Genomic DNA, 18003 nt, shown 5'->3' with positions numbered 1-18003 from the left:
TACCACTGGTCTACCTGGCAGGGTTGTTGTTGCTGCTTGATGCAGAACTTAACAGACTTTTTAAAAAAAAATTTGGCTACTTCAAAATCCATTGAGAAAGGCTGAAAGTTATTGTGAAACACACGTCTGCATATGGAGTAAGGCAGAAATCTATTCTTGGGCGTTTCGGTTGTTTCTTTATATCCCATAACCCCTTCTGCTCTGCGTGCGTCAGGGTGTCAAAAACAGGCCCCCGATGTCAGCACCCGCCACCCAAGGTGGCCCACTTAGAGCGGATGGGAAGGCTTTTATTTTATTTTCGGTTACTTTTTTTCTACCTCTGTTTTCCCCTCATCTTTAATTTAAAGCCAAAGAAGCAGGTGATAAAAAATTTATATGGCACAGTCAGACTTTGAGGGAGGGAGGGAGGGAGAGAGAGACAGGGAGCAACCCAAAATAGGATATTTTAAACTTTGTTCTCACCCAAGCATAATTCCAAAAATGACAGCCGACTGTAGGCAAGAGCAGAGCTTGCGAAGTAACTCGAAAAAGTAATTCATTATAATTCCAAGCTCCAAGAAGTAGCTAGTTACTGTTTTAGTTACAGTTTTAAAAAGCAACATTTTCCTTTTTCTTTTTCCCCCCAAATGTGACTAACATAGATATTTTGGTAATGTAAACAACTAGCAAGATGCTACAAGTAGCTAGCCCATGGAACAAGAAGTCAGATATGAATTCTTTTCTCCTGCTAATTACTTTTTGAGATCGGAAAGGGTCTTCTCAGTTGCACGGGATACCTGTGGTATTCTAGGCCAGCACTAAAAAGATACATCCAAAATTTCAATTTGAATATTGTCCCCTGATTCCCTAATTCCCATCTGTCTCTGTTTACCAGGGGTGTTCCTTCCCCCCAAGAAAACTGGGGCAAGGGGGTGGGGAAACCTTATTTAAGTTTCCGAGGTTAAAACAGTTCCTTGCCATTATCATGGCCACTTCTGGAAGGCAATTCTTTGCTTTCTCATTGTTTAAAAGTAACAAAAATAGTTAGAGGTAAAGGTAAAGGTTCCCCTTGACAATTTTTGTCCAGTCGTGTTCAACTCTAGGGGGCGGTGCTCATCCCCGTTTCCAAGCCATAGAGCCAGCGTTTTGTCCGAAGACAATCTTCCGTGGTCACATGGCCAGTGCGACTTAGACACGGAACGCTGTTACCTTCCCACCGAGGTGGTCCCTATTTATCTACTTGCATTTGCACGCTTTCGAACCGCTAGGTTGGCGGGAGCTGGGACAAGCGACAGGTGCTCACTCCGTCACGTGGATTCGATCTTACGACTGCTTTGTCTTCTGACCCTGCAGCACAGGCTTCTGCGGTTTAGCCCACAGCGCCACCACGTCCCTTAAAAATAGTTACTTTCAGTTATTTTTAAAGCCAATAGAATTACTTTTAGTAACTATTGAAAAAATATATCCATAGGCTAGAAGACAGTGTGGCTAGAAGACAGTGTGGCCTGTGAAACAAACCACAACTCCGCTGTAAAGTAACTTGTCTCCTGTAACTATAACAGTAACTTAAAACTTAACAGTAACGCTGTTAGTTAGATTTTCAAAAAAGAATGAAGTGACACCTTCTTAGGCTTAATTGTAAACTATCCATGTCAATAGTGATCGCCAAAGGAATTAATTCCCAGGAACTCTTTATTAATCACATATTACATCTCCCCGGATGCTGGTGAGCATCGGCAGCCTCAAACGATGAGGACTAGTGTTTTGTTTGACGAATGTCGTTCAGGAGCGCAGCCTATGCTTTGCCTACAGCTCTCTGGCTCAACCCCTAGCCGTACCAGCTACGGCTGGGCTAGGAAAGAGATTGGGGAGAGCAGATACCCCGATGACAAGATGGGGCTAGAGATTGACTAGAGTTCTCCGAACCACCCCAAATCTGTCCCCCGTGACCCCAAATCTTGGGATTCGCTCTCCTCCAGTAAGCAAAGCTCTTTCTTGGGCCTTTCTCTCCTGTTTCACTAGAGAAGCCGAGCAATTCAACCCTTCAGATCCGGCAAGGACAGACAGATGGGGGGGGGGGAGAGAATAAAAGGTGGTGCTGATTTCACCGTCCTTCATGGATTTCGTCAATTGCTCTCCCCCCCCCCTCCGCTGGTGTGCATCAGCAGCCTCAATTAAACACCCACTGTTGTGCTTTGCTGCAGTGCACTCACACCCCCAGATAGACAAGACCCTGTTTGTACGCTTTAGGGAAAGAAGCTCGGGTGTAGAGAGAAAAATACAAATCATAGGCTTCGAGACAGTCTCTTTCCTCCCCGAATCTTCATCGTATTTGAGACGCACAGCGAGATGTCTTCGAGCCTCTCCGGCAGGGCCAAATTTGGGCAGAAGGGCAAAGGACCCTCTTCCCTGCCCTCCAAGTCTTCATCGCACCAAACCTCAAGCCCTAGAGGCCCTTTTCTGGAACCAAAACATCGCCCCCCCAAACCACTTTTCTGATTTGTGAGAAACAACGCAGAATTGTTTCTCACAAAGTAATTCCTGTGTTGGACCCACAAGATCCTCGAGCTCTCACCATTAGCCCTGCTGACCGTGCCCGATGGGAGTCAGAGAAATCCTGGAAAGTCTTAGCAAAGATGGATACCAAGAGCAGGGGGGGGGGAAACATCTTTAGAAATTCTGGCTCCCCCTTTTTTAGCCTAACACAGACGGACAGCACCAAGCTTGGTATTTCAAAAATAAAGAAATAAATATTCCCAGTTTCTAGTCTCCTATTAGCTGTTTGAACAGCTCAGAGGTTTAGGTATCGGGGTTGGGAGTTCGAATCCCACGCACTGTGCCTCTGGGGAGAAGAGCCAGCCTGGGTGGCCTTGGGGAAGCTGTGCAGTCCCAGGGCTCCACCTAGTGGAAGGGAAGGGTAAAGCACTTCTGAATATTCTCTATCTGGAAAACCCTTAAAAGGGGCCACCATTAGTCAAAATTGACTTGATTGCAGATGATTACTAAATATTTGCAGTTTAGGTCTTGGGGTTTGGAAGCTGTCCCCCTTTTTTTGCAAAACATCTCCTACAGGAGGCTTTCAGGAGCAGAAAATAACATCTCCCCACTTCCCTTTCTCCCCAGGGATTGAAAAATAATTTGGGAGGCTGCATGCCACACTGATGGCCGAGGTTTAGAATGGTCTTTTCAAGTGAAAAGGGGGAGATCTTTTCCGTGACATTCAGTTTTTTAAAAGAAACCTTAAGGTCCTTCTGCTCTGAATCTGCGGTTTGAGAATTTTGGTAAATCCTTCAAAAACAAAGCGAACACAAATTTTTCTACATCTGCGGTGCCCCAGGTTTGACACCTAGGAAGATCTATTTCCAGAATGAACTGAACCATGCTCTGCCTACCTGCTTTATATGTATTAAAGATGAAAAGTGCCTCGGGGGAGAAAGAAGTTGGCAACCCTAATTTAGCCACTAATATACAGGAATACCTCAGGATTCAAAGGCAGGCGTTTCAAGCCGTCACTCCCAATTTCCACCACGTTTTTAAACTCTCCTCTTCATTCTGAAGACAACCAACTTTGGGGATTTGGGGAAATGGTTTTTTGGAAAAGAGAGATATATTTATCCTGATCCCCTTGAGCCAAAGAATCATCAGTCTGATTTTAAGATTCCTTACAAACATCCCAGCAGGATCCAGGAATCCCAAATACCAGAAGCTGATCTGGAAAGCTTTGGTGGGTGATTTCTGTCCATCTCACCCTGAATTTCAAGAAACTGGGATAAGAGGAATATAAATATATTATAATAATCGCCAGAGACCTAAACCACTGAGCTATCTAGCAGTTCATGTTGGACGAGAGCTTCGTTTTGTTGTTGAAGGAATTCATTGCTCTTGCACATTAATATTTGAGAAATAAACATTGGTACGGATTTCAACAAGAACTGAATATTCATGATCTTTTCTGATTTTAGAAGCTAATCAGGGTCAGGGATGGTCAGTATTTAGATGGGGTGCCCATGAAAGAGTGTCAGAGATCTCTAGAGAGGGTGAGGAAAGGATTCTGATCACCAGACAGAGTTTCTCCCTGGGGAAAAAGGGAGAGAGACCCGTGATTTGATTCCAGAAAAGGACATTTTCTGTCTTCCTGATGAGGTGAGAATAATTTCTGGTGCTATTTTCTTGCTGTTGTTAGGTGCTTCTGATTTAAGTCAGAACTTGTAAACTGGCCAGTAGTGTATGCACGAGTGGGGTGGTATATTTATCGATTGATAAATCAAAAGAAGGAAGGAAAATATAGAAAGATAGAAGGAAGGAAGGAAGGAAGGAAGGAAGGAAGGAAGGAAGGAAGGAAGGAAGGAAGGAAGGAGGGAGGGAGGGAGGGAAGATAGACAGACAGACAGACAGACAGACAGACAGATAGATAGATAGATAGAACCCCTCCAATAACCTTTGTAACAATCTTTGTCAGAACAGTTAGTTAGTTAGTTAGTTAGTTAGTTAGTTAGTTAGTTAGTTAGTTAGTTAGTTAGTTAGTTAGTTAGTTAGTTTGTTTGTTTGTTTGTTTGTTTGTTTTGGATTTTTTGGGCTCTTTGGGCGTGTTCTGAAGGTTGTTCTTCCTGACGTTTTGCCAATCTCTCTGGCCGGCCTCTTCAGAGTACCAGGTAGGTAGGTAGGTAGGTAGGTAGGTAGGTAGGTAGGTAGGTAGGTAGGTAGGTAGGCAGGCAGGCAGGCAGGCAGGCAGGCAGCTAGCTAGCTGATAGATAGATAGATAGATAGATAGATAGATAGATAGATAGATAGATAGATAGATAGATAGATAGATAGATAGATAGATAGATAGATAGATAGATAGATAGATAGATAGATAGATAGATAGATAGATAGATGCTCCACTCACAACTGTCTCAAATCACCCCCATTACTCTCCATCATATTTTCTGAACAAACTTTTCGATTGATAAGATGAGGACACAGAATTTGACCAAGAGATCCTTCCGCAGAAACTACTCAATGAGCTACGAAATGTTCCTTTCTACACCTGTTAAGAGCAGTAGGTCCGACTTGTTGAATTACTTCTGCAAAGTAACTTCACCGCACCCTCATTGCAGTTGGGGGGGGGGAGAATTAGCAAGTTAAATTCCTCCTCCCTGTTCGAGATACAAAACTGAGGCTTAGATCTGTCCTTCCTGTCTTGTTCTTTTCGCCTCAGCCATACTAGCTTAGCAGACAGTGTAGAAGCTCAAGGAGGAATAACTGTGCCGCTGACGTGCTATGACAGACAGAAATGTACATGGAGAAAATGCACGCTTCTCCTCTCTGCCCCTCAAGTGTGAAGAAAGGCTACTCTCCCCTTCCCAGGGGCATCAGAAGAAGCAGAGCAGAGCAAAGGCGGTCAAACCTGAGCAAAATATTGCCTGTGGAACAAAGGAAGGAAGGCTCACCTGTTGAATTTCAGCCCAGCTGCCAGCCACTAAAAGGGACACGGGGGTGGGGGAGATTCTAAAGCCATTACAGACTGATTTTCTCATCTCATTTTTTCCCCTCTGCTAGTGAAGGGAGGTAAAGCTAGTTGTATTATGGTGTATCAATAATATCTCTTCCGTGTGTTGCTTGGTGGACAGAATGGCTGGCGCCGTCTCCAGATCATTTGCTGCCTGAGGCAAAGAGCAAGATGGTGAAGCTCCATTCCCTATCCAGAAACTGCCCGTATTAGCAGCCGAACTTTAATTTGTTTTCCCCTCTCTCTAAACGTTCAAGCCTATGTAACTTTCCCCCTCTAATTAGGGTCTCAGCCTTCAAACTGCATGGCCTGTCCTTTCATTTTAGCTTACCTGCTGGCCGGCTCGGTCTGGGCTTGCTTTTGACATTTCCATTGTTAGTCATCATCCTCATTCCCGGTCCGCTCATCGGCGTCTGGAGCAAGCGTCTGCCGTTTCACAAAAAGGAGCGCCCTAAGTACCAGCCCATGGTTCTGGAAGTGGACCTTAAACTAAATCTAAGAAGCTTCGCTTTAGACATGTGGAGCGCATTGTGATGTCATGGGGGGCGAGCATTGTGATGTCATACCCTTGGAATTCCAACACACCATATTTTGCTGAAGCTGAATAGCACAACCCAGCCTCTGTTGGCTGGGATTCAATAGGATTCAGATCGGAGAGCTTCTGTATAGTTCGGACAAAATTTCAGAGCGGATTCGCATCCACTCCCCCTTCCCCATTAAACTGAAGACACTTGCCTCCCCTGGACTCTAGCTGTTGGAGTCCATATAGAGCAAGCAGGAGGAGGTGACACCTCACTTTTCACCCCCAGGTAGCAAAATGCCTCGGTCCAGCTCTGCCTTTCGGTCACTTACCTTCAGTGGGCGGCTTCTGTTCTAATCAAGCCCCAAACCTTGCACAGATTATCTCCACCTTGGCTCATAGGTCCCTATGAAGATGGCCACTTGACCGTCGTCCAAAGGAGAGAGCCGGTGGGTGAGGATAGAAGAGGACACCAATTTTCACATGACTGTTGCGAGTTCAAATCCCCCCCTGTGCCTCCTTGACAGGGGCTGGACTTGATGACCCATAGGGTCCCTTCCGGCTCTGCAGTTATCAGATGATGAAGAAGATTTACAAATTATACAAACAGATGCAAAGCGAGAAATAATTTCTGTACCGTGGGCAAAATTAGAATGCATCTCACTCACGGGGACCTGCCGTCCTCCTGATTTTCCTATATATGCCTAATCGTGATCTCTTCCTGCAATTTGTCCTTGTCAAAGCAGATTTTGAGTGAACTGTCCTTCAAAGGGAGGAACCCTTCAACTGATGGGTGGTCCTCTGGAACACCATAAGATCTTGAGACAGCTGGCAGCTCCTCATGATTTTGCTGCTACCACCTTCCACTGCTGCAGCAGGGGAGGATACCAGCATCTTTCCCAACTCTGTTTAGAGATCCAAGGATTAAATCAAGCTTGTTTCTCTCTGCTGGCGGAGCCTTGATGACAGAGCTGTTGTTATCCTTCTTCTGCAGAAGCTGAGGCTCAGAGCTGGCTGGGTAGCTCTGTGGCTTGGGTCTCTGGCTGCAGGGCCAGAGGTTGGGAATTCGGTTCCCCCCCCTTGTGCCTTTTGTGTGTAGAGCCAACCTATGTGGCCTTGGGCAAGTTGCATAATCCCAGAGCGCCCCTAGAGGAAGGGAAGGGAAAATCACTTCTTTGTATTCTCTACCTGTTGATGTCTTCTAGTCCTTATGTTGTGTCCAATTCTTCGTTGACCCCACGGACCAGAGCACGCCAGGCCCTCCTATCTTCCACTGCCTCCCAGAGTTGGGTCAAATTCACGTTGGTCGCTTCAATGACCCTGTCCAACCATCTCGTCCTCTGCCGTCCCCTCCTCCTCTTGCCTTCACACTTTCCTAACATCAGGGTATTTTCTAAAAGGATTGCCATAAGTCAGAATTGATAGCACATGGTTATTATTATGCCACATAACAGGGGACAGATTGGATTTGTCTTCAGCGTGGAAGGGATGGTCACTCTCGAATTGGCCTCCTCAGCCACACTAGACGCTGTTCCAAGTCCTCCGTACAGAGCACGTTACCATAGTCTCTCGAGAGACTGAAGGATGCCTAATTAACTAAATGAGCAAATCTTTCTATTAGGAAAACATTCCCCACATGTTAGGATTCAGAGCTTTCTTGTGACATGAACCTGTGGCTTCATTCTCATAATGTAGACCCCGTCCGTGAATGGGTTTACATTACAAGAGAGAGGGTTTTTTGTTATTAAACATCTGGAGAACATCTGGATGATACAAGCTATTTCACAATGCAACTCTCTGCCTTAGCATTGGCGAGGCGTGCTCTCTTTCCTTAAAAGATAGAAGTTAGATGTTAGAAGTTAGACGCCTGGTTGAAAAGGGGAGCAGAAGATGCCTTAAACCGAATCAGTCTCTCTGTCCTTCTAGTTGAGTGTGGTCCATGCTGGTTTTGAGCCCTTGTCTGAGATGATGGGGATTGAGCTGACAACCTTCCTCTTACAAAGAAGGGGTGCCTTCTTGGGAAGAAAAAAAGGGGGGCTCAGCTGTGGCCATACCCCTAAATCATTGCCTTTCACATCCGACCTGGAGAAGACCTCGCCGTGTGAGCTTCCTCCGCTTGGTGCCATCCAGAGTCTCGGGGGTCTGGTGGAGAGGCGGAGGCGGCATTGAAAAATCCGTCATGGGAAAAAATGAAGACGTCCTGTTCAAACATAATTATCCTCTCCGTCTGAACCACCACCATCAAAGGGAGGGGGAACAACGCTGAGCCTAAGGGGGAAATGGATCAGCTGGGCTTTGCTTGGTGCAGATTAATCAAGCTTTTCAAAGTTTCATTAGCAGAAAATTGGTCTTCATGGCCAGGAGGAAAGAGGTATTAATCAGCCTTTCTGGGGGAATGTGCTTTTTGGGTGGGGGAGGGGTCTGGTTTCATTCTGCTTTCCTACCCCCCCCACCATGGATGCCATCTATTTCATTGCCCTGGCTCCAGTGCCTGCAAAAAAATATTTCGGACACAAGGGCAATTGGGGGGGGGGAGAGAAGCACCAGTAAAGTTGATTCAATACTTCTAAAGTCTGCCCAGCCATGGATTTTAAAGCTCTCTGGCTTCTTATTCCCGGTGGTCCCACAAACACACTCATGTTAGAGAGGGCTCCTGGGCTTTTAACAGCTCGGGTGGAAAGAGGAGAAAAGCAACTTTTTTTTTGCTAAACATTGAGAGAAATGTCTTCATGAGGAAAGGTGTTTGACAGTGGAACCCCCAGCCTCAAGATCTGGTGGGTTCCCCTTTGCTTGGAGGCTTCCAAGCAGAACCTGTTCAAGTTACTGTGATCCCTTCTTGCCTGCATATCCTGCACCGAGTAGGGGGTTGGTCTGGATGACCTCTAGGGACCCCTAGATGCCACCTGCAGGGGACCATTCCGAAGACCTATCTCTGTGGCTCTCTTATGCTTACCAGCTTCCTGCAAACTCAGAGGCCCTAAAACCACAGGCCAGTCCCAGAGGGAGCAGGAGATCTTGAATAAACTATAGTCAATAAATCCCCTTGATTCAAAGGGTCTGATCGGGTTGGGGGTCAGCGATGAGATTTAGGACCCAGTCGCCACGGGCTTCTCTCTCTCTTTGGTGCTTCTCGCCTCCCTCAGTTTGGAGTCCTACTCACAAAGCTCACCCACGCTCCTAAATCATGCAGAGGATGCATTCAGAGGGAGTTTTTTTTAAAAAAAAACTCCCCCAAAAGCTCTCCTTGCAAACAGGTGTACAGAGGTGGCTGTCAGGAGGAGCAGGAGACAAGGGGACTGTCAGCAGGATCACACTCGCTCCCCAGGGAAACATCCCCCCCCCCAATGGCACTGGAGAGAAAGCTAGATGTCTGAGGCTGCCCAGATTATTTCTACTGCATCAGACAGCCACGAGAGGCTCTGACGTCACCAGAAGGAAAGGAAAGGAGGGAGGAAAACCCCCAGAGAGAACAAGAATAGATATTTTTTCCCCCTTCTCTCCCAAGTCTTCAGATTTTCTTTCCCATAACGAAGGGGTAGGCAGGGCAGGTTGGCCGCATGGTCCCCTCTCCAAAGAAATGGGTCAATATGTGCAGAATAATCCGATGGGGTGTGTGTGTGTGTGTGTGTGTGAATGTGGGGGAACACGGTCTGGTTTGAGATTTGCCATGCACCCTGGGGGGGGGGGCGACGATTAGAGAAGAAGACAGGGGTGAAGACGGAGGAGGAAGCAGCTGCCGCCAGTGAGACTGATGGAAGATGATGCATTGCAGTCTCTTAATACAGGAAGGCTGTGCTGCAGTCAGTCTGCTGTTTAACTCCAGGCAGGGTTGTGTGTGTGTGTTTTTGTTGTTGTTTTTTTGAAGGAAGGAAGGAAGGAAGGAGCTGATGATGGATAAAAGGAAGGAAGGAAGGAAGGAGCTGATGATGGATAAAAGGAAGGAAGGAAGGAAGGAGCTGATGATGGATAGAAGGAAGGAAGGAAGGAAGGAGCTGATGATGGATAGAAGGAAGGAAGGAAGGAGCTGATGATGGATAGAAGGAAGGAAGGCAGGCAGGCAGGCAGGCCAGATTTATGCCATGCACAGGAACCTCCAAGTTGCATGTAATCCTGTACAGAATCCCATTAACAAGCTTGTTTCTGCTGCCGACCTCTGTAGAGCACAGACAGACAGACAGAGACAGACGGAGAGAAGGAGAGGAATATTGTTATAAATCAGTTAAGGAGATTTTCTCTGCAGTATTTGAAGACAGTATCAGCCAGGCACAGGGTAAACCCGAGCCTCATGTCCCTCTGGCCGCATCTGGCCCTCCTGAGGGTCCTGATCCAGCCCACCCCCACCCGCCTGTGTTACCAACAAGAACCATAAAAAGCATTGTCCCAGAAGTGGGCCCAGGTTTGCATCCCACATCCTCCTGGGTCCTGGGTCCTGGATTCTGCTTCCCGGGTGTTACAAAGCCTTGGATGGGCGACAAGGGGCCGGCCCTACCATTAAGGTTGGAATGGGGACGTCGCTTTGAATAACAAGGTTTTGGAGTATCATGAAAAGGCAGCAAAAGTTTGCACATTTACACTGGTGTACTTGTAGAAAGGGTAGCCACGTTCATCTGTGCAAGCATATTTTTGTTGTGGTTTAGTCGTGTCCGACTCTTCGTGACCCCATGGACAAGAGCACGCCAGGCCCTCCTGTCTTCCACTGCCTCCCGGAGTTGGGTCAGATTCATGTCAGTCGCTTCGATGACACTGTCCATCCATCTTGCGAGGGCGCATTGAGATTAACTTTTATATATATATTTTAATGTGAGCTTTCATGGAAAAGTCCACTTCATCAGGTACTGTTTACATTGTTGTTATTGGTTGCCATACTTATTTCTCTCTCTCTTTTTTTCCTTGCAAAAAAACTTTAACAGGGCTCTCGTGTGGCCTCAAGCAGAAACGGCCTTATATGGAGACCCTCGTAGCTATTTAAGGAGTGGTTTTCGCACCTCCGCTCCCCGACTGTGAATTTCCATGTCCAAGTGAGAATTCGAACCCAGGTCCCCTGAGCCTGTCCCTCGATTAACTAACTACACCGTACTGGGGACGCTAACAGGGCAACCTTTCTGGAAATTTGTACCCGAAGGATTCAGAAAAGCGACACACGTGGACGGATCCGGTGGTATTCGTAGGCCCTCGTGTGGCTGAAGGGGCATATTACTCCATAGGGTTGAAGCGGCTCATATATTGCAATGTTTCCCTCCAGAAAGACAACTTCTCTGGGTGAATCAACAACCACTGAACTACCCCGAAGACCCACCAAAAAGAGTGGGGTGTGTGGTTGTAGCTGCTTGTTGCTGTTGTCGTGTGCAGTCAAGTCACCCCCCAACTTATGGCAACCCTATGTATCAGTGCTCTCCCAAATATCCTGTCCTTAACAGGCCTTGGCTCTTGTAAATACAAGCCCGGGGCTTCCGTTAGGGAACCGTTCCATCTCGTATTTAGTCTTCCTCTTTTCCTGCTGCTTTCTAGAGTGGGTGTGGAGGTAAACATACAAAGCGGGTTGGACACTTCTGAAGCCTGCCCAGACTTTGCTCTAAAGCAGTGGTCTCCAACCTTGGGCCTCCAGATGTTCTTGGACTTCAACTCCCAGAAATCCTGACCAGCAGAGGTGGTGGCGAAGGCTTCTGGGAATTGTAGTCCAAGAACATCTGGAGGCCCAAGGTTGGGGACGTGTGCTCTAAAGGATTCCCGGGGGAGGTCCCTCCATCCCATATTAGACAGTGTTCCCCCATGTTTAGCAGCAAGGAAGAAGCCATAAGTTTAAAAAAATTAATTAGAATTAATTAGAGATGCAGACCATGTCAGTGGCGGTGGTAATCTGAATAAATAAATAAATAAAAATAAATTCTACCCCAACGGGAATCCACTTTCCTCCCCATCAGATGTGCCCTCCATGCCCTCTTCTTCCTTCCTTAGGGACATATTTCCAGACCTCCACTTTTGGCCTCGCTGTCAGCTTCCAGGAGGCAGGCCAGCGGCATCTCTCCCCTCCTTCTTCTGATGGACAAAGTACAAATTTCACGTCTCCTTATCAAGCGCAATCAGTCTGCATTCCTTTTCTCCCCAGAGACACTCCGCTGGAGAAAAAAAAATACACCTGCGAGAGGTGTCCAGGGGAGACCATCTCGTGCGCCTCCTTGGCGGGTCATCCTCCTTCCGGTTTGTCCACATTCTTGCCCGCTCGCCTCCAAGAGCGCAGCCCTCCGGACGGGTAAGCAGGCCTAGCGGTCGTACCCAGAGAGGGGCAAAGGGAAGGAAGGGGCTCTCTCTCTCTCTCTCTCTGGCCCTAAAGATAAGATGAAGGAGGAAAATCCAGGATGCAGGAGAAGAGAGGGTAAAAAACTTGGGAATAGTTGGAGAAGGTCCGGAAGACGAACAGAAATGGGTAGACGCCCGTCCTCTGCCTCTCCTTCAGCCGTTAAGTGGAGGGAAGGGGTTTTAAGAGCAGCGACAGGAGGACCCCCTCCCCAAAAAGGATGGGCCAGAGAAAGAGGCCCCCTCTCCCTCCATCCGGCTGGACCACCCTCTTTCGGAGCTGCCCTCCAGATTTTACGAAGCCGAAAGGCGGAAGAGAGAGGCGCCACTTTCTCCTTCTAACCTTTGCCTTCTTCTCTTTTTTTTCTTCCCTTTCCCTTCATAGGTTACATAACCGGGCCACTGCCCGCAGGCACACCACCCTGGAATGTAATATTTGCACAGGTAAGTGGCAAGTTCCACCTGCCTCTGAGACGGGCGAGTCCCGCAGCGTCAGCAGCCCCTTCCTTTCCTGTTTCATGGAGGTAGAGACCACAGCCCCGGACAGGTAGATCCTGGTGTCCCAGTAGGGCCCAGTTCCGAGCCCCGGGAGCACCTTTAAGGAAGGGCCGGGAGCTTCCTTATCCTGCACCAGACTCTGGGTCTATACTCCTCTATTGTCAGCTGTGACCAGGAGAAGCAAGTGTCGAGGGCTTCCGGCAGGATCCTCTCCAAGCTGGTCTGGACCCATATATTCTCTCATCCAAGCTTGATTTTGCTTGTCTTGCAAAATTCAGTGGGGTTTCTGCCTTGATGTCTCACCAGATTCCAACCCCAATAGAGTTGGACACAATTCCAAAGCTGTGCAAACGTTGGTCTCTCTGTTCTGACCCTGCTTCTGTGGTCCAACCTACAAGGAACAGCTCAAGCGTTTGCTATGGGCACCCAGGGCTTGCCCAACTTGCCATCCTCTAGATTTCTTTGGGCTACAGCTGCTATCAGTCCTGCTGGCGAAGGGCGATGGGGGCTGGGAATCCAACAGAGGAAGAGCAGGGGCTCCCCAGATGCTCTTGGACTGCAGCTCCCAGAGATCCTGGCCAGCACCGCTAGTGGTGAAAAGGCTCCTGGGAATTGTAGTCCAAGAACATCTGGGTTCCCCAGTTTGAGAGCCACTGAGCTTGAGAAAGAGGGGAAGGAAATCTAAAGGTTGCCCAGACAGCCATCATCCTTTTGGAGCCTGCTAATGTTCTGCTTCTCAATAGGGATGGGATTTTCAGAATCCTTGGACTATGCTGCCCATAATTCTCCATTCTTGGAGTTTTACCCAACTGACATAACACTTAAATGTCACTCCCCAGGGAGAACAGCCTCTGAGGCTGGTCTAAGGACTTTTCTCTTGATGCTGACAAACACAGAACATCCCCACTTGGCTTTTAGACCTTATTATTTCTTCCCTCTCCTCCCCAGGACAGGAATCCGCAAGGGATGATGGCTGGGCCGGACATGCCATGCTCCCCCGACAGCCGAAACATCAGCCCGAGTTCTACGGTTTTGAATCTCAGCGACACCGACCTCGGAGCGGAGGATGAAGAGAAGATCTGTGCCGTGTGCGGAGACCGGGCCACCGGCTACCACTTCCATGCCATGACCTGTGAAGGCTGCAAGGGCTTCTTCCGGTAGCCCTTGAACACTTCCCTCGCTGAACGTCCTCTACGGGCTTCATGTTGGGGTTTGGTGGGGTGGGATCGGATTGGAGATCCCTGAATGATTTTCCGTCGCAGGGCCACATCTGGACACCTAGGCGATGATCTCTCACGTTTTGTCTCTCTGTCTCTCCCAGGCGGACCGTCCTGAAGGGCACCCAGTTCACCTGCCCTTTCGCCCGCAGCTGCACCATCACCAAAGCCAAACGCCGGCAGTGCCAGGCCTGTCGGTACCAAAAATGCCTGGTCGTGGGCATGAAGAAAGACAGTGAGTAGACTCAGGTTCATCCTGTCTTGCTTGGTTTTTTTCTTGAGAACGCAAGACACAACGGCCTTGTGGAAGCATAGGAGGCCTGCACCAGGGGGATACCTGGATTCATGACGGCCTGGGAATTTCTCTCTGTCCGAAATTCCTTTGACCCTAGAAGGAGAGGCGGGAGGCAGCTGTGTCCGAGGTGCTGCGCTTGCTCTGGGCCTTCTAGACCCTGCGCTGAGCAGGGGTTGGTCTAGATAACCTCCAGGGATCTCTGGATGTCCATTATGGGAGGAGAGGGGTTAATCAAGAGGTTAGGTTTGCGGCTCTGTCTGCTGTGCTTTACTTGCTTCCTGAAAACTCTCATGCCTCCATCTGATGGCTAAGCCTGGCTGGAGTAGATGACCTTGACTAAATGAGGAAATAACATGTCAACAATTAGATAAATCCCAACACTTCAATGGTTCTACTCTAGTTGGGTCTACTCTAGCAATGAGATTTAGAGCAGGGGTGTCCAACCTTTCACCTTCCCTGGGCCACATTAGAAGATGAAAATTTGGTTTGGGCCACACATACATTTGGTTTGGGTCGCATGGGGGGGCAGCCCTAGCCGTCCTCTGCAGCCCCCCTCCAAGCACCCTTACTGGCAGCTGCGATCTCAGACAGCAGAGGCTGCCAGCTTCAACTCCGGCGGCTTTATGGGGCCAGGAGGGGGTCCACCTATTGACGGGGATGGCGCAATGCAGTTATGCAGCCCCCCTGTCCCCTCCCGTCCTACTCCTTCCTTCCTTCCCTCTCTCCCCCTCTATTGTTGTGACATGCCCCGGCCACATTCTGGCCACAAGCGCCGGAAGTGTAACTTGAAACTTTGGAATTTCTTTAAAAATAAAAAATTGCACTGGGCCGCATTAGGAGCTGACCTGGGCCGCATGCGGCCCTCGGGCCGCAGGTTGGACAAGTCTGATTTAGAGCACCATCACCATTACTAGGAAACCAGGATATTGACCTGCTCTTTCTTCCCATCCATCAAGCTTACCCTGTCTCTAGAACATGGACCACATGCCATCTGAATTGTATCCACTCCCCAGAGGTCCCCTCCATGGCACTGGAAAGAAAGCTGGATGCAGGACCCTGGATGGATGGATGGATGGATGGATGGATGGATGGATGGATGGATGGATGGATGGATGGATGGATGGATGGATGGATGGATGGATGGATGGATGGATGGATGGGGGGTGGGTGGATGGAGGTCAGCAACACAATTCCCTTCAAAAAGCTACATGGAGTAATTCCATCTGGGTGAAAACAGAGGTCAGGGTTGGAACTGAGATTTGTAGTGCACCCTAGGGCAACAATTAGGAAGGATGAGAGGGGGGCTTTGCTATGTAGAAAAGGAGTGGACAACGCTATTGTGTTGTTTGCCTCAGGCGTCAAAATGTCTTGGTCTGCCTTCAGAGTGGACCACCTGGGACGCAGGTCTCTTCTCCATAAACCCTGTTTTCCATTTCCAGTGATCATGTCCGAGGAGGCGCTGTGCGCGCGCCGGGAGCTGCGGCGTCAAAAGCAGCACGGCGAGCCGAATCCTCCGGCACAGCAGACCGAAAAGGGCAGCCTCACGGCGGATCAACAAGAGTTGATCGAGATCCTCTCCGAAGCCTACAAGAAAAACGTGGACTCCAGCTTTTCCCAGTTCACGTACTATCAAGTGAGCTACTACCAACTTTTTATCCTAACTCCCAGTACAGGCTGGTGACTCCCACGTCACTAGGAAGAGAGAGTGAATCCGTTCCACCTTTTGGTCCGAACTTTAAAGAAGCGATTACTGGTGCTGAAGCTCCCTTGGCAAGAGGATCCGGCTCCTTGGAAAGCTCCCTTAACGTTCTGACTAAAGTCCCCACCCTGGACAGCGTCACCACCCCATCCATCAAGACCAATTATAGATTACAGATATAACCCATTGTTGGGAGGGGGAACTCCCCAAGGGACGATTGTGTGTGATTGGTTCTGCCGGTGTTTTTCATACTGTCCTTTCCAAATCAGCCTGCTTCCATTTCTGATTGGCCCATGGAAGAGCCATCATTTGCAAATCTCACCCTCCCCTTCTCCAGAGATCCCAGAAAGACCACAACTCAAAGAATTACTTAGTAAGCGTGTGTTATGTCCCTTCAAGCTGCATCTGAGTTTTAACTCTTTAACAGGGTTACCAAATTACGTCAGATATTTAAAGAGTTTTTTTTTTAAAACTAGTCTCACTCCCTAATGGGTTTCGACGGCAGACTGGGGATTTGAACCCCGTTCTCCTGAATCTAGGTTGTCACCAAATGGACCATAAGAACTGCAGTTATATTGGTTCATGCTGTTATTTAAATAACTTTATAATTTTCCATTCTCATGACCTTTGGGTAAAGTTCATTCACTTGGCTAAGGTGTTTTTTTTCAACCTTGCTGGCATGGGCTTTTTAAAATGATCTGATCCATGAATGGATTCTATCCTCATCAGCATGGCATGTGTGAATATCAATTTACTTTGTACCCAGATATGTTTTTTGCACCGTGGCCACTGCATGACCATTGCTCTTGTTCCCTCCCCAAATGCTAAGCGATGTATCAGTATTCTCTCCCCCAAGAGTTTGCCGCTGCATTACTTCCTTATTGTCAACATGGAGAAACGCGCCACCTAGTGTCCTGTGAGCAACGAAGCACCCTAAAACCAAAGAACTGCCAAGGGAAAGCTTGCATTATGAAATACCGCCTTCTAAAGTTTTTCACACAAATTTAGATGCTGCTTTAACGACCTGTACATGCTGTTTTAAGCTGTTTTAGCGCAGTGCGCTCCTGAAACAGAATGGAAAATGAGTCAGGTTGGGTAGGCGTGTATAGCCAACAAAACGTGTTCAAAGTTCAAGAGAAAGAAAAAAAAACAAGTGAATGTACCCAGTGAGTTGCATAGCGTGTGATTATAATATAGGTAGAAATGAAGAAAGAAATTGAAATGATTCAAATGGCCACTGTGATTAGGCCCTTAGTCCATCATATGGTGGGGACACAGGAAAGGGCCTTCTCGGTGGCTGCTCCCAGACTTTGGAACTCACTCCCACTGGAAACCAGCCTGGCCCCATCTTGGTTCTCCTTCCGCATGCAGCCAAAGACCTTTCTCTTCAGGCAGGCTTTCCCCGACCAACTGGTTCCCTGAGCGGGGCTTTTAAATGGATGGTTTTGTACTTTCCTGCTCTGAATGCGTTGTTGGTATTGCTTTTGCTTACTGGTTTTTTCATGGGGGTATGTGTCTGGTCTTTTAAAATATCTGTATACTTAACCGTTTTCAGCTTTAACTATTCCTTTTTAATGATGTAAGCCACCTTAGGTCCTTTAAGGAGAAATGTGGGTTAATATATATACAGTATTTATACATATATACGTACACGAATGACGGTAGGAAGACTGAGAAATTTGTATTATTGGCCCAAAGAAATAGAAACCTGTGATCTGCCTTTGGCTTTTTCCCCCTTGCTCCAGCCTTCTGTGCGCCTGCACATCCAAAGTCCAAAATCTCAGGGTGTCGCCTCTTCCCCTCCTTCTCAAGAGCCGACGGAGAGCGGTCTAGAGGAAGTCCTGCCGGACGTCTTCTCCGTCTTGCCGTGGCTTGCCGATCTCAGCACCTTCATGATCCAGCAAGTGATCCAGTTTGCTAAAGGCATCCCGTTTTTTAGGTGGGTCCGGGGTGCAGGGCGACGCTCGCTCGGGCAACTCCTTCGGGACGGCGTGATTTCGCTGGAACGGA

General features: G+C 48.1%; 1 protein-coding gene across 1 annotated transcript in view; it reads left to right on the top strand.

The window, feature by feature from the left end:
* Nucleotides 1-11889: 11889 nt before the first annotated feature.
* Nucleotides 11890-18003, top strand: part of LOC110080958 (uncharacterized) — a 29150-nt gene continuing 23036 nt past the window's right edge. Inside the window, exons 1-6 of the mRNA XM_078381935.1 lie at nucleotides 11890-12240; nucleotides 12670-12728; nucleotides 13731-13939; nucleotides 14104-14234; nucleotides 15734-15927; nucleotides 17739-17932. Coding sequence (XP_078238061.1) covers nucleotides 12030-12240; nucleotides 12670-12728; nucleotides 13731-13939; nucleotides 14104-14234; nucleotides 15734-15927; nucleotides 17739-17932 — 998 coding nt within the window. The 5' untranslated portion in view covers nucleotides 11890-12029. The remainder of the gene's footprint in view (nucleotides 12241-12669; nucleotides 12729-13730; nucleotides 13940-14103; nucleotides 14235-15733; nucleotides 15928-17738; nucleotides 17933-18003) is intronic.

The sequence above is a fragment of the Pogona vitticeps genome, chromosome 15 (assembly GCF_051106095.1).
Source record: "Pogona vitticeps strain Pit_001003342236 chromosome 15, PviZW2.1, whole genome shotgun sequence".
In the NCBI taxonomy this organism is placed as follows: Eukaryota; Metazoa; Chordata; class Lepidosauria; order Squamata; family Agamidae; genus Pogona; species Pogona vitticeps.
This window is presented reverse-complemented; position numbering and strand designations above follow the sequence as displayed.